Genomic DNA, 27,004 nt, shown 5'->3' with positions numbered 1-27,004 from the left:
AGAAACCATTACTGTCCTTCCACAGAGAACACATTGTATTATTCGAACTGAAAGGGCTTAGGTTTTGGAGAAGAAATCCCTTGGGGATGAGACGGTGAGTCCTGTTGTCTGTTTTGCTCCCAAAGACATTGGCTGAGTCTGAGAAAACAATAGGTTGGTTGTCACAGAGACAGAGTAAACCAGCAAACATTGGTAGAATGGAGATTCCAGCTGAAGGCCAGTTCCATCTCCTGGGACTCTTAGTCGGGGGAGAAATGCATAGTTAAAAACTAATAACCTGGATGCAGAGGCAGGAGGATCTCTGAGAGTTCAAGATGGTAGAATGAGGTTTTTCTTGCTATGTAATAATTAGAGTTTGGGGCTTGCTTCATTAAGAAGATGTGGAGAATACAATTTCTCACCTGGAAGGAAGGTAGCGTTTGTTGCTTATCAAGCCTGAAAACAACCTTCTGTTTGCACTATACTTCTCTCCTATAAGATCTTGAGAGCTGTATTATGTCCACGGTTTTGCTGTTAATTTTGGTAAAATGATTGGTAAAAACTTTCCCACTGTTCCTGGCCTTGACATAGCGTGTTGTAACTAGTTTGAGCTTTTCAACCACACACATCACCATTTCACTTTTTAAGTTGACTAGCCAGGGCTCTACCAAGCAAATTTAAGAATTTCTCCAGGGGGAAATAATAGCACCTTAATCCTAGGTTAAGTTTTCACATAGCCATCCAGTCTTCAGGAGAAAGATTCAATGCAAGCCCCCACCACGGGGTGATGAACGACATAGCACATATGACTTAGAAGGCACAGATCTTAAACTGAAAGGATAATATTAAAACAAGTCAACTTTAACTGATTAAGTTAAATTAATGAGCAGTGACATAGAGTTAGTACAGTGGAGGAAATGTTCTTGCTACCAAGCCTGACAATCTGAGTTTGGGCTCTGGATCCCACAAGGTGGAAGGAGAGAACTGGCCTGTGAAAGTTGTTCTCTGACTTGTAGACACACACCGTGTGCGTGTGAAGGCTCCCAGGTCAAAAATTGATAAACAACCATTCGAGATGTTTTACAAAATTCAGTCTAGACAAATGAAAGTCGAAGCACACCTTAGGGGATCATAGGAAAATTGTGCAGCATCAAAATCAAACAGAAAAGCCAAAAAATCTTTTAGCAACCATAAAACGGTGCATAATTTTAAAGAAACATCAGTAAAATGGAGTGAAGACTTCTGAACGTGATTCCAACAACAAATAAATCTTATTTTCAACATCCCCAAGGAAAATTACTAGGATGCTAGAATTCTGTTACCAGCAAACAGAACCTCCCAAAAGGTTTTCAGACAAAGAAAATTAACGAGGTCTACATAAACACTGAAGGAATATGTTAGAGGAACTACAGAAACAAGAGGGAAACCCTCTGGAACGTATTGTAAGATTGCCGGAGGAAAGAAAAAAGGATGGGAAATAAATACTGAGTGCTATGTCTCCAAATATAATAGTTTTGTAAATGATTCAAAAATACATATAAAATGCATGAAATCCAGCATTTAGAATTCTTAAATGAATCAAGGAAAAAGATAAGACAGCACTTTGCAATCCTAAAGGCCTCTTCAAAAATGAGAGCGGCAGAGGTGGTGCACACCTTTACTCCCAGCACTTGAAAAACAGAGCCAGAAGCAGGCGGATCTCCGTAAGTTTGAGGCCACTCTGATCTCCATGGTGAGGTCCAGGACAATCAAGCCTACATAATCAATGACTCAAAAACACTACAAAGTTAATATTCTAAACAATTTTGTACCAATAAAGTTGAAAACTTATAAATCACTATTTAAACTGTGGCTTTTCAAAACTGAAGTAAGAAAAAAATAGAAAACCAAAAAATGTTTAACTAGCTTTAAAATAGTTTCAAAATGTGAAATACCTAAAAAAAATCATGTGTACCACTATCACCCATAAAGGTATGCAGCATTTTACATCTAAGCAGATGGAGTAGTACTCACACAGCAGTCACTAACTAAAGGATTCAGCAGGTGAAAAGCTAGTTCACCCCCATTCAATGTATAAACCAATAAAATTTCAAACATTTCAGGTATTTTCTTTATATATATTTCATGTAGAATACAAACAGAATAATTTTAATTTTAATTAATTAATTTATTTATTTGAGATAAGGTTTCTCTGTAATTTGGGGGCCTGTCCTGGAACTAGCTCTTGTAGACCGACCAGGCTGGCCTGGAACTCCCAAAGATCCGCCTGCCTCTGCCTCTAGAGTGCTGGGATTAAAGGCATGAACCACCACTGCTTGGCAATTTTTTGATTTTTAAAGAGGATAAAATTGAAGTTACTACAACAATGCCCATGGAACAAGAACGGATAATGTTGATAACTCAAATCGATATTCTCTTCTGCAAAATATTCTATGAAGAAAATAAAAAGTCAAACTATAGATTGGGGAAATTTGTCTAAAGGACATATTGCAGAAAGGATGGCTGTGTACAATATATGGGATTTTAAAAACTCAGCAACAACAAAAAATCTGGCACATAAAACACTCAAAGACACATTAGCAAACAAGACACATGGATAATCAATAAGAGTGTGAAAAACTGTTTAAAAACATATATTTCAAGAAATGCTAATTCAAATAATATTGAGACACCACATCATGACCATTAGCATGTTCAACTTGCAGAACACCAACATCATTAAATATTGAGGAGGATGTGGAGCACCAGAAATTCTGTTTCTTGGATCATGGGAATTACAACTGCTGCAGCCACTTTGTAAAACAGTTGGGTAGTTTTTCAACATTGATTTTACTCTTGCTATGTCATCCAGCAACCATGCTCCATAGTATTCATGCAAAGGAACAGAAAATGGATCCACACAAAAATTTGGATATGGGTGCTTCTGGAAACTTTATTCATAAATATCAAAACCTAAAGTAACTGAGATTCCTAGGTTGATCAATGGACAAATGTATTGTGGTAGAAGCAGAAAATGAGGTTTAACATAAAAAGAGCGATAAACAACGCACTGCACAAACCTGAGTGCATGCAGTGAGTGAAGTAAACCAAGTTGAAGAGTCCACAATCGTTGGCTCTTACACGGCATTTTTGAAAAGGCAATAGTTGTAGTGACAGTAAAAATGATAGCGATTTCCTAATTTCAGGAGAGGCAGGAAGAAATATGTAGATTTAAAGGTTTTGGAAGCCAAGAAACTACTCTATTTGATAATCTAAAAGTATGGACACACTATGACAAGTTGTACAAATCTATAAACTATACAATAAGTTACAAAACAATCCCACACCAGTTTGGAATTATGATTAATAAAAGGCTTATTTATTTAAAGGGAAAAACTTACAGATCATCGTCCTAGACAACAGCCCCCTGCACGACTAGGAAAAGCGTCTGGTAGCCAGAAGCGGAGTCAGAAGCAAGAGAGGGAGCATGTGGCTACCATTGCTTTTTCAAGCCAGAGAGACCACGCCCAAGTTGGCTATTATCTTAAAGGCTATTGGCTGAAGGAGTGGAAGAAGCTCCCACAGCAAACATCAAAAAGAAAACCTAGTCAACAATTTGGGCTTAGTAACAAAGATGTGTAAATGGAAGTTGGAGAAATTGCTCAGAAGATAAGAACACTTGCTATTCTTCCAAAGGACTGAGTTCAGTTCCTATACCTATAATAGACAGTCTGCTAAAAATTCCAGTACCCTCTTGTGACATCCTCAGGCACCTCCACTAATCAGCATACACTCACATAGGTATACACATGAATAAAACAAAAGCAAATCCCTTTAAAAATGTGTTATTTAGCTGGATGTGGTGGTACCCACCTTTAATCCCAGAATTTGGGAGGCAGAAGCAGGCAGATCTCCATGAGTTAGAAGTCAGCTTGGTTTATATAGTGAGTTCCATTACAGACAAAGCTGCTTAGTAAAACTCTGCCTCAATAAACAAACAAACAAACAAAAAAGATGTGATAGATGGGTGTAGTGGTGTAGTCCTTTAATCCCAGCATTTGAGAGGTGTAGGCAGTAGTATCTTTGAAATTCAGGTCAGACAGGACTACAGAATGAATTCCAGGACAGTCAGGGCTACACAGAGAAACCTTATCTCAAAGACAAACAAACAAAATACATTAATATAGGCTTATTAAAGATAATAAATGTACAACTTTAGGGTATTAATTATATGTATTTTTGGTCAAGAGCATGTGGAAAATTTATGTAGCTTTCAATAATTTTTCCATGCATATAAGTTCATAGCTCTAAGTGCCTACATAAAGAACTTGGAGAAATCTCACACTAGCTACTTAATAACACACCTGAAATCTCTAGAATAAAAATAAGCAAACTTACTCAGGAAGAATAGATGCCAGAAAATTATCAAATTGAAGGCTGAAACAAATAAAAGAGAAACAAAAAGAATCAGTAAGGCAAAGAATTGGTTCTTTGAGAAAATCAACAAGATGGACAAATTTTATTTAAACTAACCAAAAGGAAAAGAGAGAATATGTAAATTAACAAAATCAGAAATGAAAAGGGAACATAACAAACACTGAGGAAATCCAGAGAATCATTAGGTCATACTTCAAAAATCTGTACTTCACAAAAATTGGAAAATTTAATGGAAATGGACAATTTTCTGGATAGGTACCATATACCAAAATAAAATCAAGAACAGATAAATAATATAGACCTATAACCCCAAAGAAAATAGAAGCAGTCATCAAAAATCCCCCAACCAAAAAAATCCCAGGACCAGATGGTTTCAGCACAGAATTCTACCAGAGTTTCAAAAAGGAGCTAAAACCAATACTCTTCAAATTATTCCACACATTAGAAACAGAAGGGACATTGCCAAACTCTTTTTATGAGGTGACAATTAACCCGGTACCCAAACCAAATGAAGCTGCAACTAAGAAAGATATTTACAGACCAATCTCACTCATAAACATTGATGCAAAAATACCAAATAAAATACTGGCAAACTGAATCCAAGAACATATCAGAAAAAATCATCTACCTTGATCAAGTAGGTATGATCAGAAATGGCTCAACATATAAAAATCCATCAATATAATCCACCATATAAACAAACTGAAAGAGAAAAAACACATGATCATCTCATTAGACACAGAAAAAGCCTTTGACAAAATACAGCACCCCTTCATGATAAAGGTCTTGGAGAAATCAGAGATACAAGAAACATACTTAAAGATAATAAAGGCAGTATACAGCAAGCTGACAGCCAGCATCAAACTAAAGGGATAGAAACTCAAAGTGATTGCACTAAAATCAGGAACAAGACAAGGTTGTCCACTCTCTCCATATCTATTCAATATAGTACTTAGAGTTTTACCTAGAGCAATAAGACAACAAAAGGAGACAAAAGGGATACAAACTGGAAAGAAAGAAGTCAAACTTTCACTATTTGCAGAAGATATGATAGCTTAAATAAGTGACTCAAAAATTCTACCAGGAATGGTCTGGGACATTCTTCTGTCTATGTGTTGCTTTTATTGGTTAATAAATAAAGAAACTGCTTTGGACCTATAGCAGGGCAGAACTTAGCTAGGTGGGAAAACTAAACTGAATGTTGGGAGAAAGAAGGGTGGAGTCAGAGGAAGCCATGGGAGCTGAAGCCAGAGTTAGACATGCTGAAACTTTGCTGGTAGGCCACTACCTCATGGGATGCACAGATTAATGGAGATGGGTTAAGATGGAAGAGATAGCCAATAAAAAGCTAGAGCTAATGGGCCAAGCAGTAATCTAAATAATACAGCTTTCTTTGTGATTATTTGGGGACTAAGTGGCTGGAAATCAACAAGTGGCTCTTTCCTCCAACAACCAGGGAATGCCTACAACTGATAAACACCTGCAGTAATGTGACAGGATATGAGATCAACTCAAAAAAATCAGGATCACTCCTTTATATAGATAACAAATAGGCTGAGAAAAAAATCAGAGAAATATCACCCTTCAAAATACCCACAAATAACATAAAATATCTTGGGGTAATACTAACCAAAGAAGTGAAAGTCATGTCTTACAAGAACTTTAATCCTTGAAGAAAAAAATTGAAGATACCAGAAAATGAAAAGATCTCCCAACCTCTTGAATAAGTACAATCAACAGAGTAAAAATGGCAATCTTACCAAAAGCAATCTAAAGATTCAATGCAATCACCATCAAACTCCCAAAACAATTATTCAAAGACCCTGAAAGAAAAATACTCAACTACATATGGAAAAACAAAAATAAAACCCCAGGATAGCCAAAAGAGTCCTGTACAAGAAAAGAACATCCAGGCTCTGCCCCCAAACCCTCCAGTCCTTCCAGACACAACCTTAGTGAAACTCTGAAACACAGCCTGCTACTACACAAAGAGGACCAATAGAGAAGACTAAGATAGAGGACCAAGTGAGAGGACCAAGAAAGAAACTCTGAAGTACAAGCTGTGACCACACAGAGTGGACCGAGAGAGTGAACCAAGAGAGTAGGTCAAGAGAGAAGACCAAGAGAGACCTCAGTGGCTCCTTGAGACACAGACAGTGACAGTACAGAGCAGACAAGAACAGTTCCCAAAGACACAGACAACCTTGGCAAAGATTGGACCAAGAGGCAAAGACACTGCTTGGTACCAACAAGAGGAAGAAATGGGTAGGCATCAATGCAAGAATTCATTCAACAACCTAAAATGCAACAGGATAACACCAGAACCCAGTGATCATACAATGTGAAGACTTGATTATCCTAACCAAGAAGAGGCAGAAGAAAATGATTTTAAATGTAATTTTATAAGGATAATGGAGACCTTTAAAGAGGAAATGAAAAATTCCCTTAAAGAAATGGAGGAAAAGACAAACAAAACATTGGAAGAAACCAATAAATCTCTCAAAGAAACCCAAGAAAAAACAATGAAGTGGGTGAAGCAAACAGTTCAAACAGTTCAAGACTTGAAGACTGAAATAGAGGCAAGAAAGGGAACACAAACCAAGGGAATTCTCAATATGGAAAATCTGGGTAAATTAATGGGAACTATAGAAGCAAACATAACCAACAGAATACAAGAAATGAAAGAGAGAGTCTCAGGTGTTGAAGATACTATAGAGGAAATAGATTCATCTGTCAAAGAAAACATTAAATCCAACAAATTATTAACACAAAACATCCAGGAAATCTGGCACCATGAAAAGTCCAAACCTAAGAATAATAGGGATAGAAGAAGGAGAACTTCAGTTCAAAGTCACAGAAAATATAGTCATCAAAATTATAGAAGAAAACTTTCCCAACCTAAAGATGGATATCCCTATGAAGGGACAAGAAGCTTACAGGACACCAAATAGACTGGACTAAAAAAAAAGAGTCCCCTTGCCAAATAATAATCAAAATGCAAAGGGTACAGAATAAAGAAATAATATTAAGAGCTGAAAAAGGAATAAGGTCAAGTAACATATAAAGACAGACCAATCAGAATTATACCTGACTTTTTAATGGAAACTATGAAAGCCAGAAGGTCTGGACAGATGTGCTTCAGACACTAAGAGACCATACTTGCAAGCCCAAACTACTATACCCAGCAAAGACTTCAGTCACCATCAATGGAGAAAACAAGATATTCCACAAAAAAACTAGATTTAAACAATATCTAAGCCGAGTGGTGGTGGCGCACGCCTTTAATCCCAGCACTTGGGAGGCAGAGGCAGGCAGATCTCTGTGAGTTCGAGACCAGCCTGGTCTACAAGAGCTAGTTCCAGGACAGGCTCCCAAACCACAGAGAAACCCTGTCTCGAAAAACCAAAAAAAAAAAAAAAATCTATCCATGAATCCAGTCCTACAGAAAGTACTAGAAGGAAAATTCCAACCCAAGGAAGCTAGCTATACTCACAAAAACACAAGGAACAGATAACCTCACACCAGAAAACCCCAAAGAAGGAAAACACACAAACACTACCACAAAAAAATAACAGAAATTAATAATCACTGGTCATTAATATCTCTGAATATCAATGAACCCAATTCACCTATAAAAAGACACAGGCTAAGAGAATGGATACAAAAACAGGATCCATCCTTCTGCTGTATGCAAGAAACACACCTCAACCTCAAAGACAGACACTACCTCGGGGTAAAGGGTGGGGATAATATTTTCCAATCAAATGGACCTAAGAAACAAGTAAGTGTAGCTATGCTAATATTTAACAAAGTAGACTTCAAACTAAATTAATCAGAAAAGATAAAGAAGGATACTTTATACTCATCACAGAAACAATCCATCAAGATGAAGTTTCAATCCTGAACATCTAACCCCCAAATACAAGAGCACCCACATATGTAAAAGAAACATTAATAAAGCTTAAATCTCACATCAAACCTCACACACTAATAGTAGGGGACTTCAGTGCCCCACTCTCCCCAATGGGCAGGTCAACCAGGAAGAAACTTAACAGAGAAATAAAAGAACTAACATGTCATGACTCAAGTGGACTTAACAGACATCTACAGATCATTCCACCCAAACACAAAAGAATACACATTCTTCTCAGAACATCATAGAACCTTCTCTAAAACTGACCACATACTCAGTAACAAAGCAAATTTTAATACATAACAAAAAATTGGAATAACCCTCATATTGTATCAGATCACCATGGTTTAAAGTCATAACTGAACAACAACACTAATTGCAGAAAACCTAAACTCATGGAAATTGAACAGTACTCAAGTGAACCACTCCTGGGTCAAGGGAGAAATAAATAAAAAATTAAAGACTTCCTAGAATTCAATGAAAATGAAGGCCCAATGTACCCAAACCTATGGGGCACTATGAAAGCAGTGCTGAAAGGAAAGTTCAAAGCACTAAGTGCCAGCTGGGCGGTGGTGGCGCACGCCTTTAATCCCAACACTTGGGAGGCAGGGGCAGGCAGATCTCTGTGAGTTTGAGGCCAGCCTGGTCTACAGAGTGAGTGCCAGGACAGGATCCAAAGCTACAGAGAAACCCTGTCTCGAAAAACCAAAAAAAAAAAAAAAAAAGCACTAAGTGCCTACATAAAGAAAGTGGAGAAATCTCACACTAATGACTTAATAACACACCTGAAAGTTCCAGAACAAAAAGAAGCAAACTCCCCCAGGAGGAGTAGGCAAAAGGAAATAATCAAACTGAGGGCTGAAATCAATAAAATAGAAACAAAGAAAACAATACAAAGAATCAATGAAACAAAGAGCTGATTCTTTGAGAAAATCAACAAGATAGGCAAACTCTTATCAAAAGGCAGAGAAAGTGAGAGAACATCCAAATAAACAAACAAAATCAGAAATGAAAAGGGGACATAACATGATGAAATCTAGAGAATCATTAGGTCATACTACAAAACCTGTACTCTATAATATTGGAACATGTAAAAGAAATGAACAATTTTCTAGATAGATGCCATATACCAAAATATGTAAGACCAGGTGAACAATTTAAACAGACCTATAACCTACAAGAAAATAGAAGTCAAAAGTCTCCCAACCAAAAAAAAAAAAACGCCAAAAACAAAAACAAACAAACAAAATCCGGGGCCGAATGGTTCCAGTGCAGAATTCTCCCAGATCTTCAAAGAAGAGCTAATACCTATACTCCTCAAAGTGTCCCACATAATAGAAACAGAAAGAACATTGTCAAACTCTTTTTATGAGGCTACAGTTACCTTGATGCACAAACTGCACAAAGACTCAACCAAGAAAGAGAATTACAGGCCAATCTCACTCATGAACATAGATGCAAAAATATTAAATAAAATACTGGCAAACTGAATCCAAGAACACATAAAAAAAATCATCCACTATGATCAAGTTGGCTTCATCCCAGAGATGCAGTGATGGTTCATAAGTAAATCTATCAATGTAATCTACTATATAAGTAAACTAAAAGAAAAAAATATGATCATCTCATTAGATGCTGGAAAATAATTTTACAAAATCCACTACCCCTTTATGATATAGGTCTTGAAGAGATCTATGATACAAAGAACATACTTAGACATAATAAAGGCAATATACAGCAAGCCAATGGCCAACATCAAATAAAATGGAGAGAAACTCAAGGTGATTCAACTCAAGTCAGTAAGAAGACAAGGCTATCCACTCTCTCCATATATATTCATCACAATTCTTGAGATTCTGGCTAGAGCAATATGACAACAAAAGGGGATCAAGGGGATGGATTCAAACTGGAAAGGAAGAAGTAAGTCAAACTTTCACTATTTGTAGATGAGATAATAGTATAAATAAGTGACCTCAAAAATTCTACCAGGGACCTCCTAGAGCTGATAAATACCTTCAGTAATGGGGCAGGATACAAGATCAACTAGAAAAAAATCAGTATCCCTCTTTTATACAAATGATAAAGAACCTGAGAAAGAAATTAGAGAAATATCACCCATCACAACAGCTACAAATAGCATAAAATATCTTGGACTAACACTAGTCAAATAAGTGAAAGACCTGTACAATAAGAATTTTAAGTGTTTTAAGAAAGAAATTGAAGAAGACACCTGTAAATGGAAAAATCTCCAATGCTCTTGGATATGAAGGATAAACACAGTAAAAATGGCAATCCTACCAAAAGCAATCTACAGATTCAATGCAATCCCCATCAAAATCCCAACACAATTCTTCACAGACCTTGTAAAAGACAATAATAAACTTTATATGGAAAAACAAAAAGGCCAGAATAGCAAAAACATCCTGTACAATAAAGGAACTTCCTGGAGGAATCACCATCCCTGACATCAAGCTCTATTATGGAGCTGGAGTAATGAAAACTGCTTGATATTGGCATTAAACCAGACAGGTTGACCAATGGAATTGAATCGAATACCTAGATATTATTCTAAACACCTATGAACACCTGGTTTTTGACAAAGAAGGTAAAATTATACAATGGAAAAAAAGAAAGCATCTTCAACAAATGGTGCTGGCATAACTGGGTGTCAACCTGTAGAAGAATGAAAATAGATTCATATCTATCGCCATGCACCAAACTCAAGTCCAAATGGATTAAAGACCTCAGTATAAATCCGACCACATTGAACCTGACAGAAGTGAAAGTGGGAAGTAGCCTTTAATGCATGGGCACAGAAGACCAGTTCCAAATATAACTCCAGTAGCAAGACCCTGGGAACAACAATAAATAAATGGGACCTTCTAAAACTTCTGTAAAGCAAAGAAGACAGTCAATAAGACAAAATGTCAGGCTACTGCATGGAAAAAGATCTTCACCAACCCCAAATCAGAAAGAGGACTGATTTCCAAAATATGTAAAGAATTCAAAAAATTAGACATCAAAATTCCAAATAATTCAATTTTAAAATGAGGTACAGAACTAAACAGAGATTTCTCAACAGAAGAATCTCAAATGGCTGAAAGACACTTAAGGAAATGTTTAACATCCTTGAACATCAGGGAAATGCAAATCAAAATGACTCTGAGATTCCATCTTAGAGCAGTCATAATAGCTAAGATCAAAACCACCAATGATAGCTTGATAACATCAATGCTTGAGAGGATGTAGAATAATGGAATTGCTGGTGGGAATGCAAACTTGTACAACCACTCTGAAAATCAGTATGGCAATTTCTCAGAAAATTGGGAATCAATCTACTTCAGGACACAGCAATACCATTTTTAGGCATATACCCAAATGATGCCCAATCACACTACAAGGGCATTTGTTCAACTATGCTCACAGCAGCATTATTTGTAATAACCAGAAACTGGAAACAACCTAGATGCCCTTCAACCGAAGAATGGATAAAGAAAATGTGATAGATTTACACAGTGGAGTACTACTCCACGGTAAAAACAATGACATCTTGTAATTTGCATGCAAATGGATGAAACTAGAAAAAAACATCCTGAGTGAAGTAACCCAAATCCAGAAAGATGAAAATGGTATGTACTCACTCATAAGTGGATACTAGCTGTAAAGCAAAGGATAACAAGCCTATAGTCCATGATCCTAGGGAAGCTAAGTAACAAGGTGAACCATAAGAAAAACATACATAGATCTGCCTGGAAAGGGGAAATAGACAAGATAACCTGACAAAACTGGGAGCATGGGGATGGGGAGAGAAGGCAGCGTGAAAGGGGAAGAGGATGGGAGCAAAACCTGAGGGAACAGGATATGAACAAAGAGGTCAAGACCATGATTGGACAAACAGTTAACCTGAAATAATGGCAGCTCTCCAACTCCAACCAGACAGGGAAGGATGCAGCATTAGACCAAAGTAGACCCTCTGAATGTGGGTGATTGTTTTATGGTGGGGGCAGAGTGCAGGGCTGCTGGCAGTGGCACCAGAATTATCCCTACTACTTTTCTGGTTTTTGGGGAACCGATTCTTGTTGGATTTATACCTTGTGAAGCCTAGATATAGTAGGGAGGGCCTTGGACCTTCCCCCAAAACAATGTGCCTTATCCTTTCTGAGGAGTAGGTGGGGGGTTGGATTGAGGGGTATGTGGAGGGTATGGGGGGAGGGGAGTTAGTGGGAACTGAGATTGGTATGTAAAATGTAAAAAGGATAGTTTGTTTAATTTTTTTAAATGATAAGATAAAACAAAGGCAGAAAAAAAAAGAACTTCTGGAGGCATCACCATTTCTGACTTCAAGCTCTACTATAGAGCTATAGCAATAAAAACAGCTTGGTATTGGCACAAAAACAGACAGGGGGACCAATGGAATTGAATCAAAGACCTTGCTATTAATCCACACACCCAAGAACCCCTGATTTTTGACAAAGAAGCTAAAATTATACAATGAAAAAAAAAGCATGGTCAATAAATGGTACTGTCATAACTAGATGATGACATGTAGAAGAATGCAAATAGATCCATTTCTATCCTCATTCACAAAATTCAAGCTGAAATGGATCAAAGACCTCAACATAAATTCAGCCATGCTGAACCTCATAGAAGAAAAAGTGGAAAGTACACTTGAACGCATTGGCACAGGAGACTACTTCCTGAATATAACATCAGTAGCACAGACACTGTAATCAACAATTAACTAATGGGAGCTCCTGGAACTGAGAAGCTTCTATAAGGCAAAGGGCATGGTCAACAAGATAAAATGGCTACCTATGGAATGGGGAAAAACTTCACCAACCCCACTTTGTACAGAGGACTGATCTCCAAAACATTCAAAGAACTCGATAAACTATATATAAAAATATCAAATAATCCAATTTAAAAATGGGGTATAGATTCACCAGTCTGTGGTAGCACATGCCTTTAATCCCAGCACTTGGGAGGCAGAGGCAAGTGGATCTCTCTGAGTTCAAGGCCAGCCTGGTCTACAAGAGCTAATTTCAGGACAGGCTCCAAAGCTACAGAGAAACCCTGTCTCAAAAAGCAATAAAATAAAATAAAAATAAAAATGGGTATAGATCTAAATAGAGAATTATCAACAGAGGAAGGTCTAATGACTGAAAGACACTTATGGAACTGCTCAACATTCTTAGCCATCAAGAAAAGGCAAATCAAAATGACTTTGAGATACCATCTTGCACCAGTCTTATGAATGGCTAAGATCAGAAGCACGAATGACAGCATATGCTGGAGAGGATGTGGAGTAAGGGAAATACTCCTTCATTGCTGGTTGGAGTGGAAGTTTCCCAAAATATTGGGAATCAATCTACCTTAAGACCCAGCAACACCACTCTCGATCATATACCCAAAGGATGCAGACCCATACCACAAGGACATTTGCTCAACTATGTTCATAGCAGCATTATTGGTAATTGCCAGAACAATTGCCTGGAAACAACCTAGGTGCCCTTTAACTGAAGAATGAAGAAAATGTGGTTCATTTACACAATAGAATACTGCTAAGTGGGAAAAAAACAATGACATCTTGAAATTTGCAGGCCAATGAATGGACTACACAAAAACATCCTGAGTGATGTAACCCAGACCCAGAAAGACAAACACAGTATTTACTCACTAATAAGAAACTAGAAACTTCCAGGAAACTACAAGGATGACTCCAGCTAAGAATATAAGCCTTAGTGGAAAGGGTACATAATTGCCCTCCCCCTCTGATCAGATTGATGACTTCCTTAATTGTTATCATAGAACCTTCATCCAATAACTGATGGAAGCAGAAGCAGAGATACACAGCTGGACCAAACACCAGGAGTCCAGTCACAGAGAAGGAGGAGTGATGTTGAAGGAGCTGCGGGCAGCATTCCTGCCTGGCTCCTGGCTGCCTGGCTAGCTTATGCCCTGAAATAACAACACACAAACTGTATTCTTTTAAACACTGCTTGGCCCATTAGCTCTAGCCCTTACGCTAATTCTCATATCCCGGTCAACCCATCTCTAATAATCTGTGTAGCACCAGTCTTACTGGGAAAGATTCAGAATGTCTGACCTGGTGGCTTGCCTCATTGCATCTGGCTCTGAGAGGAGCTGCCCTGCATCTAAGCTTACTTCCTCTTCCTCCCAGCATTCTGTTCTGTTTACTCCACCCACCTATGTTCTAACCTATGAGGGCCAAGCAGTTTCTTTATTAATTAACCAATGACCTTCCTCCATCAGAGTGATATTATGAGCAACAGAACCAAGACCATGATGGATATATCCACAGAAACAGCTGACTTGAGTTAATGGGAGTCCACTACCCCAGCCTGACAGCTGGGGAACCAGCATAAGACCAAACCAGGCCCTCTGAATGTGGGTGACAGTTGTGTGGCATGGGAAATTTATGGGGCCACTAGCAGTTGGACCAGTATTTAACCCAAGTGCATGAACTGGCTCTTTGGCATCTAGTCCCTGTGGATGCACACCTTGCTTAGCTTAGATATGGGGGGGGGGCTTGGTCCTGTCTCAAGTGATGTGCCAGAATTTGTTGACTTCCCATTAGAGGCCTCACCCTCTCTGAGAAGTGTATGGAGTATGGAATGGCAAGAAGGTGGGGGAGTGGGAGGATGGGAGGGAGAAGGAACTGTGATTGGTATGTAAAATAAGATTGTTTAAAAAATAAAAAATTGCAACACATGTATCTGGAAAAGTGTTACACTAATACACAGGAATCTGTCTGTCTATCTATCTATCTATCTATCTATCTATCTATCTATCTATCTATCTATCTATCTATCTAATCTGTCTATTATCTATCTATATATCTATCAATATCTATCGTCTTTCTTCTTACTCTCTTCCCCCCTCTCTCTTTTCCTTTCTTTTGAGATAGGGTCTCTCTTTGTTGTAGCAAGGAGACCACTTGTTTGTTTCCCAGCTGCCCAGACTCCAGAAATAATCACACAGAAACTGTATTAATTAAATCTCTGCATGGGCAATTGCCTAAGCATATTGCTAGCTAGCTCTTACATCTAGAATTAACCCATCTCCATTATTTTATATTTTACCATGAGCCTCATGGCCTACTGGCAAAATTTGAGCATGTCTGCCTCTGGCAGTGGCTCTATGGCTTCTCTTTAACTCCACCTTCCTTCTCCCAGCATTCAGTTTAGTTTTTCCTGCCTAGCTTTGTTCTACCCTATCAGGCCAAGTCTTTATTAACCAATGATATTCATAGCATACAGAGGGGAATCCCACATCACTTTGTAGCTCTGGCTGTTCTGAAACTATGTAGACCAGGTTGGCCTCGAACTCACAGAGATCTGTCATCCTCTGATTCCCAAGAGCTGGGATTAAAGCCATGCCTGTCCTCACAACATTATTTCTGCAGGCAAATGTTCCAAACAGAATATATATATATATATATATATATATATATATATATATATATTCTAAAAGAATTGAATACTACTTTCAAAACAATGCATCACAATGAAAAAGTCCATGTGAAAATTGTGGATAATTTCATTCATCACTAGAGAAATGCTTACTAAACTTACACTATAGTATCATCATATGCTCAGTTGAGTGGTTGAAATGATAACAGAAAGTGTTGACAAGACCATAGAGCACCTAGAACTCCCATTCCATTGCTTTTTCCTTAAATTTTACCATACTGCTAGTCAGTCTTGAGTATACCAGACAAGAGGTCTACGATTGAGATGTATCACTATACTTTGGGATCCTTTTCTTTTCAGAAATGTGGAATGTACTGCCCTTTAACTTACAAACTCCATACTGTGTCTCACCACAGCTGGGATTACAGACTCATGCTGCTGTGGCTGGTACAGTAAGACTATATTTTTGGAAAAAAAATCTTACAATCTAGGCTAAATCTCAATGTATCATCACATTTTAACTCACAGTAATTCAAACATTCAAAATAAAAACATATTACAACAAAATGACATGTACAATAATGTTGGTAGCATTGCTCTTTAACAATGTTCAAACCTGAACACAAACATAGTTCACCAACTGGAGTAGACACGGAATCAAGGCACACTTCTACAGAAGAGTGACATAAAACAATGAAAAGAAAACTAGTTAGGACAACCTGTCACATATCAACTTCACATAGTTAACATTGAACGACACACGACCAGCACAAGAGAGGAACACTCTAAAAACACATTTCATAAAAGGTCTAACAAACGATAACATGCAATGATACCAGTCAATATATTGCTTTTATAGAAAGAGTCACAAAATAATGGCCGGAGGGGGCATAGCATGTTTTTGGACACTTTAGTTTTTCTTTAGTTTCTGCTTATAGAAATATATTAACTGTGGAAAATATTTTTGTTGTGACAGTTCTGTCTGTATATTCTATATATAAACAAAATTAAATTATATAAAATTCATTTTTCTGTATACAATTAAAATATCATTCAAGGTTTTTCATGCTTTCAAAGGAATTTTATTAAGATTACTATATCATACTAAGATACTATATTATAAATATACATTCACTTAATAGTAGCTCAGCAAATGTATGCTTACACTGCCAATATTTAGGAGTTGACATAAACTGTATCAGGAGAAACACCTGTATCTCAAAAGCAGGCTTATAATTTAGGAAGACAGAACTATATGCAATCGTGAAAATGAACACTTGGTGGCGCCATCGACTAAGAGTGAGAATGCCGGTCTCCGCAAATACCCAGGAAACAAGAGTGAGCTGAAAATCAGAACGCTGTCTGCTCCCTAGAAGAAGATATTTAAGTGTCAACTAGAGGAGAAATCCCCGGGGTTGGTAAGGCATTAAAGAAGATTTAATTCGAGCTTGTTCACCAAACTATCTCTGGATTGAAACCAAATTGAAGAAGCAGCACCCTCTGCACTGCATCTGAACAATGGAGGCAGCTCTAGCAAAAACAACAGAGAAAAGGCAAGTCGTTTTTATTGTTATGTTGTTGCTTTTGTGGGAGGCTGGTTCTGAAGCAATTAGATACTCCATGCCAGAAGAAACCAAGAGCGGATATTTGCTGGCTAATCTGGCAAAAGATTTGGGGCTCACGGTGGGGGAACTGACCACTAGATGGGCGAAAATCCATCATAGAGGAAACAAAGAGCTCTTGCAGCTGGATGCAGAGACAGGGAATTTGCTCCTGAAGGAAAAACTAGACCGCGAGGAGCTGTGTGGGGCGACAGAACCCTGTGTGCTACATTTCCAGCTCATACTGGAAAACCCTGTGCAGTTCTTCCACACTGACCTGCAGCTCACAGACATAAACGACCATTCTCCAGAGTTCCCTCACAGGGAAATGCTCCTAAAGATCCCGGAGAGCGCCCAGTCAGGGACTGTGTTTCCTTTGAAGGCAGCTCAGGACCCTGACATAGGGAGCAATGCTGTTCAGAACTACACAGTCAGCGCCAACCTCCAATTCCATGTCGTTACTCACAGTCGTGCTGATGGCAGGAAATACCCAGAGCTGGTGCTGGACAGAGCCCTGGACAGGGAGGAGCAGCCTGAGCTCACTTTAACCCTCACTGCTGTGGATGGAGGGTCTCCACCCAGGTCTGGAACTACCACAGTTCGCATTGAAGTCGTGGACATAAATGATAACGCTCCCCAGTTTGTACAGTCGCTCTATGAAGTTCAGATTCCTGAGAACAGCCCCCTTGGTGCCTTAGTTGTGGCAGTTTCTGCCAGGGATTTAGATGTGGGACCTTATGGGAGTGTAGTCTACTCTCTGTTTCAAGATGATGGAGCTTCTCTGCCATTTGTTATAGACGACGTCACAGGAGAAATTCGCCTTAAAGGGGAATTGGATTTTGAGGCAACTCCCTATTATAACATGGAAATTGTAGCAACAGACAGTGGTGGCTTTTCAGGAAAATGCAGTGTAACTATACAGGTGGTGGATGTGAATGACAACGCCCCTAAACTCACCATATCTTCGCTCACTAGTTCAATCCCAGAAAATGTTCCTGATGCTGTAGTTGCTGTTTTCAGTGTTTCTGACACAGATTCCGGAGACAATGGAAGGATGGTGTGTTCTATTCAGAACGATCTCCCATTTCTTTTGAAGCCCACATTCAAGAACTATTACACTTTAGTGACAGAGGGACCGCTGGACAGAGAGAGCAGAGCTGAGTACAACATCACCATCACAGTCAGCGACATGGGCACACCCAGGCTCACAACTCAGCACACCATAACAGTGGAGGTCTCTGACGTCAACGACAACGCCCCCGCCTTCACTCAAAACTCCTACACCCTGTTTGTTGAAGAGAACAACAGCCCCGCCCTGCACATAGGCACCATCAGCGCCACAGACTCAGACTCGGGCTCCAATGCCCACATCACCTACTCGCTGCTGCCCACCCACGACCCGCAGCTGGATCTCTCCTCGCTCATCTCCATCAATGCCGACAATGGGCAGCTGTTCGCGCTCAGGGCCCTGGACTACGAAACCCTGCAGACCTTTGAGTTCCTCGTTGGGGCAACAGACCAAGGCTCGCCTGCGCTCAGCAGTCAGGCGCTGGTGCGCGTGCTGGTGCTGGACGCCAACGACAATGCGCCCTTCGTGCTCTACCCGCTGCAGAATGCCTCTGCGCCCTACACAGAGCTGCTACCCAGGGCGGCAGAGCCTGGCTACCTGGTCACTAAGGTGGTGGCTGTGGACCGCGACTCTGGCCAGAATGCCTGGCTGTCGTTTCAGCTGCTCAAAGCCACGGAACCCGGGCTGTTCAGTGTGTGGGCTCACAATGGCGAGGTGCGCACCTCCAGGCTGCTGAGTGAGCGCGATGTGCCCAAGCACATGCTGCTGCTGCTGGTCAAGGACAATGGCGATCCTCCGCGGTCTGCCAGTGTCACTCTGCGCGTGCTGCTGGTGGATGGCTTCTCTCAGCCCTACCTGCCTCTACCTGAGGTGGCGCGCGACCCTGTGGACGACAATGACGTGCTCACACTCTATTTGGTTATTGCCTTGGCGTCTGTGTCTTCACTCTTCCTCTTGTTTATGCTGCTGTTTGTGGGGGTGAGGCTGTGCAGGAGAGCCAGGGCAGCCTCTCTGGGTACCTGCTCTGTGCCTGAGGGACACTTTCCTGGCCACTTGGTGGATGTCAGCGGCACGGGAACCCTGTCACAGAGCTACCAGTATGAGGTGTGTCTGACTGGGGATTCTGGAACTGGTGAGTTCAATTTCTTCAAACCCATGATCCCCCAGCTGTTGCTTCGGGATCCTGGCAGAGAAAGTAAGGAAAGTCCCCACTGCAGGGAGAGCTTTGTATTCAGTTAGCTGTTGTATTTTGTTAGGTGAATTATTTTTGCCCAATCTACAGCAAAATGGTTCTCTTGAGTGAATTGTATTGTATTGGCACTGTAATCAAAGCATATACATTTACTCAATTATGAAAACGGTGGTTAGTAGTTACAAGCATAATGAATATTAGGAACACAATTTCTCTCTATTTCAACATATATTTTACTTTAGATCAAGTATTAGACAACAAAAGGTATTTTATTTGACCTGCTTTGGGGATTTGTTCAGTTTAGTTCTTCTTGGTTTTTGTTTTGGTTTGTATTGTGTTTTCAGGCAGGGTCTCTCTATGTAACCCTGGTTGTCCTAGAAATCACTATGTAGACCAGGTTGGCTTCACACTGGCAGACATCGATCCCTCTCCATCTTCCAAATGCCAACTACTTTATTGTTTTTGCCATAAAATTTCAAGTTTTTGTAGCTAAGGTGTTTCCATATTTTCCCTTTTTTGTTGCTATTGGTTATTAAATAGAGGACCTCTTACATTAACCACACATTTAGGTAGTGAGCATCACTCACGGTTGAAGCTCCTGACAGTTACCCTGAGTCACCATGAGCATAACAATTCGCATACTTGTCTTCCAAATTATAGCCATTCTCTGTACTAAATATTAAGACACTAGAAAGGTGACATTTTTCTTCTTTGGTGGACGACATAAGCTGGAGATTGTCTGTGTTATTTGGCCATCACATACCTAGCACTTGGTTTTATAAATATTAATTTTAGCAATCTCATTTGTAAATATTAAAGGGATAACCTTATTATTATTAATTTGCCACCTCTATCACTGAATGAAAGTGTTTGAGACTGAGGGTAGAATCAGTAGTAGATCACGCATGCATGCCAGGCCCTAGGTGCACTTCCAAGCAGCAGAAAGGAATAAACAGACAAAACCCACATCCTGTTAAATGATTGCTTGACACAATACTGTTAAAAAATTAATTTGAGCAACAGAAGTAACTTCCGAAATCCTCCAAAGAATCCAGATGTTTGATGGTCTCATATTATCTTTTTTGTTCTAGAAAGAAAAGTGTAAATGGAGTTTTTGTGGGTTTTCTGTTAATCTCAGTTGTGAACTTGAGATCTAGACCCACCTGACCTCTGGGCATGCTATGGAGTATTGTCGTGCTGAGGTTAATTGAGATGGGAAGACTATTTGTGTGGCACCATTCCCTAGGCTAGGATCCTAGACTGTATGAAGAGGAGAAAGTGGGCTGAGCCTTCCTTGCTCTCTTCTTCCTGCCTGGAGATGCAGTGTGACCAGTTGCTCAAGTCACCTTCCCCATCTGGTGTAATCTTGAACTGTGAGCCAAAACCCTTCCTACTTTATCCTAGAAATAGGAACAGTAACTAAAGCAGCCTACATGGTTTCATGATATCATGTACTGCACTCAGAGACTTGTGCGTTCTAAGCTGTGGCCCTGTCTCTAGTTTACATTAGTACATATGTTTCCTTTGGTTTTTCCCACAGCTCCTCCTGCCCTTTCAAGAGATTCTGGAAATTTCTGGAAATTTCAATATTCTATTTGATTCTGGCTCTCAGTTCTGATCATCTTATTATGTGATTGGTAGCAAGGTAAATTTGTATGGATACAACTGAAGGAAAGCTTTATTGAACTTTTGGCAGTATGAATAATTGAAAGTCTTTGTTTATAGTCTAATTTTTATTTATGTTTTACTTTTTAGCTAGTATATTTTTCCTGTACAAAGCAATGGATTTCCTTATGAATTTTATGCATGTACATAATGTATACACATTGATCACATTTATCATTTGTGTTTCTAAATCTCAAGTGTCATCTGGAGTTCAATTATTTACATCTTTCCCTGAATTAATGATTCCTCCCATAAGGAAGTGAGGAAATGTAAAACAAAAATGGATGATCATTCCTTATGCATAAAATGTAATTTTTGGTTATTTGATTTTAAAATTGAAGTGAGAAAGAGGTAAAAGTGAGAAAAGTGCAAACGTAAATATGGCAGACAGTTCTAATGACTTTCCCATTATGTGCCAAAATGCTTCTTCTGGTACTCAGGATGCCAGCCTGAAGAGAAAAAAGCTAAGGTCTCTTGTTGTAGCCCAACAGCAGAACTTTTGCCTAAAGATTCAAGTCTCTGGGTTCAATCTCCCCATAATTAAGAAGAAAAAATATATCCTTCTTCCTCCATGATCAAAGGTTACAAAAATTCATATATTTTAAAATATGTAGTTATATATTATGCATACATTTGGTAGAATTTCCCTCTATCTTAGATGGATTATCTGACATCAGAGAAACAACCATAAAACTGACTAAATGTCAGAAATTATTACTTCAGTGCAACAGAAAGTCACTTATATGAGAACTGAGTCTTACAGACAGTTTGCTTAAAAGATAATCAACAGGTTTTTGACACCATAATTAAGTAGCCTCTGACAGCATGGAAAACTTGAGCTAGGGTCAGTTTTCCTGCCCAGGACACTTGTCAACTCAGAACTCCAGGAAAGAAGACAAAAAATAATTTGGAAACCCTCTGAAGGCAGAATGAGATTTTGTACAAACTACAAAGAGTATAGGTTGGGAACCACCTGGCAGAGTTGATGTAGAGAATTCATGTTTGTAACTTGAAATTTGCCAAAATTACTTGCTTTTAAGGACATCAGAGAATCCTGACCAAGTTTGATTCCTGTTTGAGTTAGCGTGACTGTACGAGGTAGAGCTCTATCAAACCAAGAGCAAAGGGCGAGCTCCTCCTGGAAGAAGATAACAGGATCATGATTGTGGGCAGACTTTATATAATCCCAACCTAGAAGATGCGGTGTTAGAATAAAACAACAATGTCATCAAAATAAAATGGTTAAATCTTTGAAACAAAGAATGACTGAGCAAATAAATAGGAAGAGGATTTTATAAGAAAATGGAACTTAAGATCGAAAGTCAATTTCATAAAAATTATGTCATAAAGCTATATAAATAGTAAAACATCATAGAAATAATGGAATAGAGAATTAATGGATAGAATGCATGTCAATATGAGATACCTTAAACAAATACAGATTTTTCTTTTAAAAAAGACTTAAAGCAATGGCACACAGTTAAGATCAAGTGGATCTATCTCAGATTAGTTTTCAGCAGCCTCCCCATATCAGGGTGATCTACTCCTGCCTCCACTCCAGCCCGGAGGGACTCAACACCCTCTGCAAGCACATTCACACTCTCCTGAAATATACACACATCACACAAACACAGAATCAATAAAAACAAATCTTTTTAAAACATAGAAAATAAAGGTATGAGAGGTAGCTCAGTGGTTAAAACACCTTGCTGCTTTTCCAAAAGACCCAGTTGTGGTCCAACAAAATCACCTGTAAGTCTAGATTCTACACTCCTGTGTCTCTGTGAGGATCCAAAAAGGGTATTGTTGTTCAACATCAAGAAGAAATGAGCAGTCAATGTATAGAAGGCCATTAAGAAACCTAAGTGCACATTTGTGAGTCATAGTCACTAGACTGAAAGAAACCAATACTGCAAAATTGTGACTATAGAGGAAGAAAAACTATCAGTGATTTCCAGGTCTTCTAATGAGACAGGATAGAGAAAGATAGATTTAAAGGATGGGGAGGGGGTGGGAAGAGACAATGAAACTATGATATTCTAAAAATACATGTTGTGTGATTAGATTTATCCATGCCTTCACACTGTATAGCACCAAGTGGGAGCCTTAATTTAAAATATGGGCTCAGTGGTGCACATGTAGGATCATCAACTGTAAGAAGCATGCCAGTTTGATGGGGATATCTATAGGGAGGAAGGTTACACATGATGTCGAGAGGAATATCTGCATTTCCAAGTCATTTATGTGATTTTAAAATTGCTCATTAAAAACAGACTTTTTTTAAAAGAAGACCTTCATCTCAATAAAATCCATGGTAAGTCTAGAGTAATGAAGACAACATAACCACCAGAGAGAAACTGGAGCACTGGGGCAGACCTGCAACCACCCTGACTCAAGACAGTGACCACCCCTCAGAAGGAAGCGCATCTGTTTGGAACATGGTGTAAAGGCATTTGGAAACCAAGAACTCCAATTTAGTTCATTCAAAACATATTTGAAGTGAATAAGTATATATATATGCCAAAAGAAAACATTCAAAATATACACATTATTCTTATGACCTTAAATTATGAAAATTTAAAAGTACTAAACAAATTTGAATATTATTAACAAATTAAATTAAACACAATTAAGATGTTTTATTGATCAAACCACAATATCAACGAAATGACGGCACTGAGTGGGAAATATTTGAGCATATCTATCTGGAAAAGAGATTATCTAGAATATACAGGGTATTTCTTCACACCAACAGGCAAACAAATAGAAGTCACATATCAGAAACATATACAAAATTATAAATTAAATTATATCTATGTATAAATTAAAAGAATACCGAAACAGTTAAAATTTGGAAAGAAAAGGCAAAATGAAATGCATGAACAAATAAGGACGCTTGGTGGCGCTGCAGGCTAAGAGTCGGAAGAATGAGCTCTGCAGCCGCCCAGGACGCCATCTCTTTAATCTGTGAACCAGTTCTTTGGCGGCTGTTTGAAAGAGAAGGTAATAAGAAAGGTTTCTAGGAGAATTTGGGAAGGAGGGGTCCCTCTAATCGGATTTAGTTCAATATTTTCACAAACCCTCGTGAGTGGATTGTAATCAACTTGAAGAAGCAGCACCCTATGCACTGCATCCGAACAATGGAGACAGCTCTAGCAAAAACAACAGAGAAAAGGCAAGTCGTTTTTCTTACTATATTGTTGCTTTTGTGGGAGGCTGACTGTAAGACAGTAAAATATGCCGTGCCAGAAGAAGTGGAGACTGGCTACTTGATGTCTAACCTTGAAAAAGATCTGGGGCTCAGGGTGGGGGAACTGGCCACCAGAGGGGCACAAATCCATTACAAAGGTAACAAAGAGCTCTTGCAGCTGGATGCAGAGACAGGGAATTTATTCTTGAAGGAAAAACTAAACCGCGAGGAGCTGTGTGGGGAGACAGAACCCTGTGTGCTGCACTTCCAGCTCATACTGGAAAACCCTGTGCAGTTCTTCCACACTGACCTGCAGCTCACAGACATAAACGACCATTCTCCAGAGTTCCCGCACAGGGAAATGCTCCTAACAATTCCCGAGAGCGCCCAGCCAGGGACTGTGTTTCCTCTGAAGGCCGCTCAGGACCCTGACATAGGCAGCAATGCTGTTCAGAACTACACAGTCGGCGCCAACTTCCACTTCCATGTCGTTACTCACAGTCGAGCTGATGGCAGGAAATACCCAGAGCTGGTGCTGGACAGAGCCCTGGACAGGGAGGAGCAGCCTGAGCTCACTTTAACCCTCACTGCTGTGGATGGTGGGTCTCCACCCAGGTCTGGGACCACCACAGTTCGCATTGAAGTCGTGGACATTAACGATAACGCTCCCCAGTTTGTACAGTTGCTCTATGAAGTCCAGATCCCTGAGAACAGCCCCCTTGATGCCTTAGTTTTGACGGTGTCTGCCAGGGATTTAGATGCTGGGATATATGGGAAGGTAGTCTACTCTCTATTTCAAGGCAGCGGGGTTTCTCTGCCATTTGTAATAGACAAAGTCACTGGAGAAATTCGTCTGAGTGAAGAGTTGGATTTCGAGGTTACTAGCCAGTATAACATAGAAATCGCAGCTACCGATGGAGGAGGCCTTTCGGGGAAATGCACTGTGGCTGTGCAGGTGTTGGATGTGAATGACAACGCCCCTGAGCTGACTATCAGAAAGCTCACAATCCCTATCCCAGAAAACTCCCCGGAGACTGTAGTTGCTGTTTTCAGTGTTTCTGACGCAGATTCCGGAGACAATGGAAGGATGGTGTGTTCTATTCAGAACGATCTCCCATTTCTCTTAAAACCCACATTCGAGAACTATTACACTTTAGTGACAGAGGGGCCACTGGACAGAGAGAGCAGAGCTGAGTACAACATCACCATCACAGTCAGCGACCTGGGCACACCCAGGCTCACAACCCAACACACCATAACAGTAGAGGTGTCCGATGTCAACGACAACGTCCCCGCCTTCACACAAAGCTCCTACACCCTGTTTGTTGAAGAGAACAACAGCCCCGCCCTGCACATAGGCACCATCAGCGCCACAGACTCAGACTCAGGCTCCAATGCCCACATCACCTACTCGCTGCTGCCCACCCACGACCCGCAGCTGGATCTCGCCTCGCTCATCTCCATCAATGCAGACAATGGACAGCTGTTTGCGCTCAGGGCACTGGACTACGAGGCCCTGCAGACCTTCGAGTTCCACGTGGGCGCCACAGACCAAGGCTCTCCTGCGCTCAGTAGCCAGGCGCTGGTGCGCGTCCACGTGCTGGACGCCAACGACAATGCGCCCTTCGTGCTCTACCCTCTGCAAAATGCCTCTGCGCCCTTCACAGAGCTGCTGCCCAGGGCGGCGGAGCCTGGTTACCTGGTCACCAAGGTAGTGGCCATAGACAGCGACTCAGGACAGAATGCCTGGCTGTCATTTCAACTGCTCAAGGCCACGGAGCCAGGACTGTTCAGTGTGTGGGCTCACAATGGCGAGGTGCGCACCTCCAGGCTGTTGAGCGAGCGCGATGCACCCAAACACAGGCTGCTGCTGCTGGTCAAGGACAATGGCGATCCTCAGCGCTCTGCCAGTGTCACTCTGCATGTGCTGTTGGTGGATGGCTTCTCTCAGCCCTACCTGCCTCTGCCAGAGGTGGCGCGCGATCCAGCTCAAGAGAATGAGGACGCACTCACGCTGTACCTCGTCATTGCCTTGGCATCTGTGTCTTCGCTCTTTCTCTTGTCTGTGCTGCTGTTCGTAGGAGTGAGGATGTGCAGGGGGGTCAGGGGAGCCTCACTGGGTAGCTGCTCTGTGCCTGAGGGACACTTTCCTGGACACCTGGTGGATGTCAGCGGTGCTGGGACCCTGTCACAGAGCTACCAGTATGAGGTGTGTCTGACTGGAGACTCTGGGACTGGTGAGTTCAGTTTTCTCAAACCCATGGTTCCCAACTTACTGCTTCAGGATACTGGGAGAGAAGTCAAGGAAAGTCCCCACTGCAGGGATAGCTTTGTCTTCAGTTAACTGTTGTATCTAGTTCAGTGAATTTATTTTTTGGCAAATCTCTAACAATATGGTTCTCTTAAGAAAATGATTCACTTTAATCAAAGTATTGACATTGTAATTGAAACATATGCATGTTCTCCAGTGCTAAAATGTGTTTTTTTCTTTCTTGCTCTCTTTAGTTATTTCAGGTATAGTGAATATTAAGAACTCATTTTTTTCT

The 27,004-nt window shown here is 40.1% G+C and overlaps 2 protein-coding genes across 2 annotated transcripts; both read left to right on the top strand.

Annotated features, from left to right (window-relative positions):
• The first annotated feature begins 17,147 nt into the window (after positions 1-17,147).
• Positions 17,148-19,696, top strand: LOC130886587 (protocadherin beta-8-like). Its single transcript, XM_057788529.1, has one exon. The coding sequence runs from the start codon at positions 17,260-17,262 to the stop codon at positions 19,648-19,650; it is 2,391 nt and encodes a 796-aa protein (XP_057644512.1). The 5' UTR covers positions 17,148-17,259; the 3' UTR covers positions 19,651-19,696.
• A 4,007-nt stretch (positions 19,697-23,703) lies between these two features.
• Positions 23,704-26,949, top strand: LOC130886586 (protocadherin beta-6-like). Its single transcript, XM_057788528.1, has one exon. The coding sequence runs from the start codon at positions 24,391-24,393 to the stop codon at positions 26,800-26,802; it is 2,412 nt and encodes an 803-aa protein (XP_057644511.1). The 5' UTR covers positions 23,704-24,390; the 3' UTR covers positions 26,803-26,949.
• The last annotated feature ends 55 nt before the right edge of the window (positions 26,950-27,004 follow it).

This window comes from Chionomys nivalis, chromosome 14, assembly GCF_950005125.1.
Source record: "Chionomys nivalis chromosome 14, mChiNiv1.1, whole genome shotgun sequence".
In the NCBI taxonomy this organism is placed as follows: Eukaryota; Metazoa; Chordata; class Mammalia; order Rodentia; family Cricetidae; genus Chionomys; species Chionomys nivalis.
The sequence above is the reverse complement of the archived record's forward strand: the minus strand, read 5'-3'. Positions and strand labels throughout refer to the sequence as shown.

Coding starts and splice junctions, on each gene's coding strand:
- LOC130886587 (XM_057788529.1), top strand. CDS start 17,260: ATGGAGGCAGCTCTAGCAAAAACAACAGAGAAAAGGCAAGTCGTTTTT.
- LOC130886586 (XM_057788528.1), top strand. CDS start 24,391: ATGCACTGCATCCGAACAATGGAGACAGCTCTAGCAAAAACAACAGAG.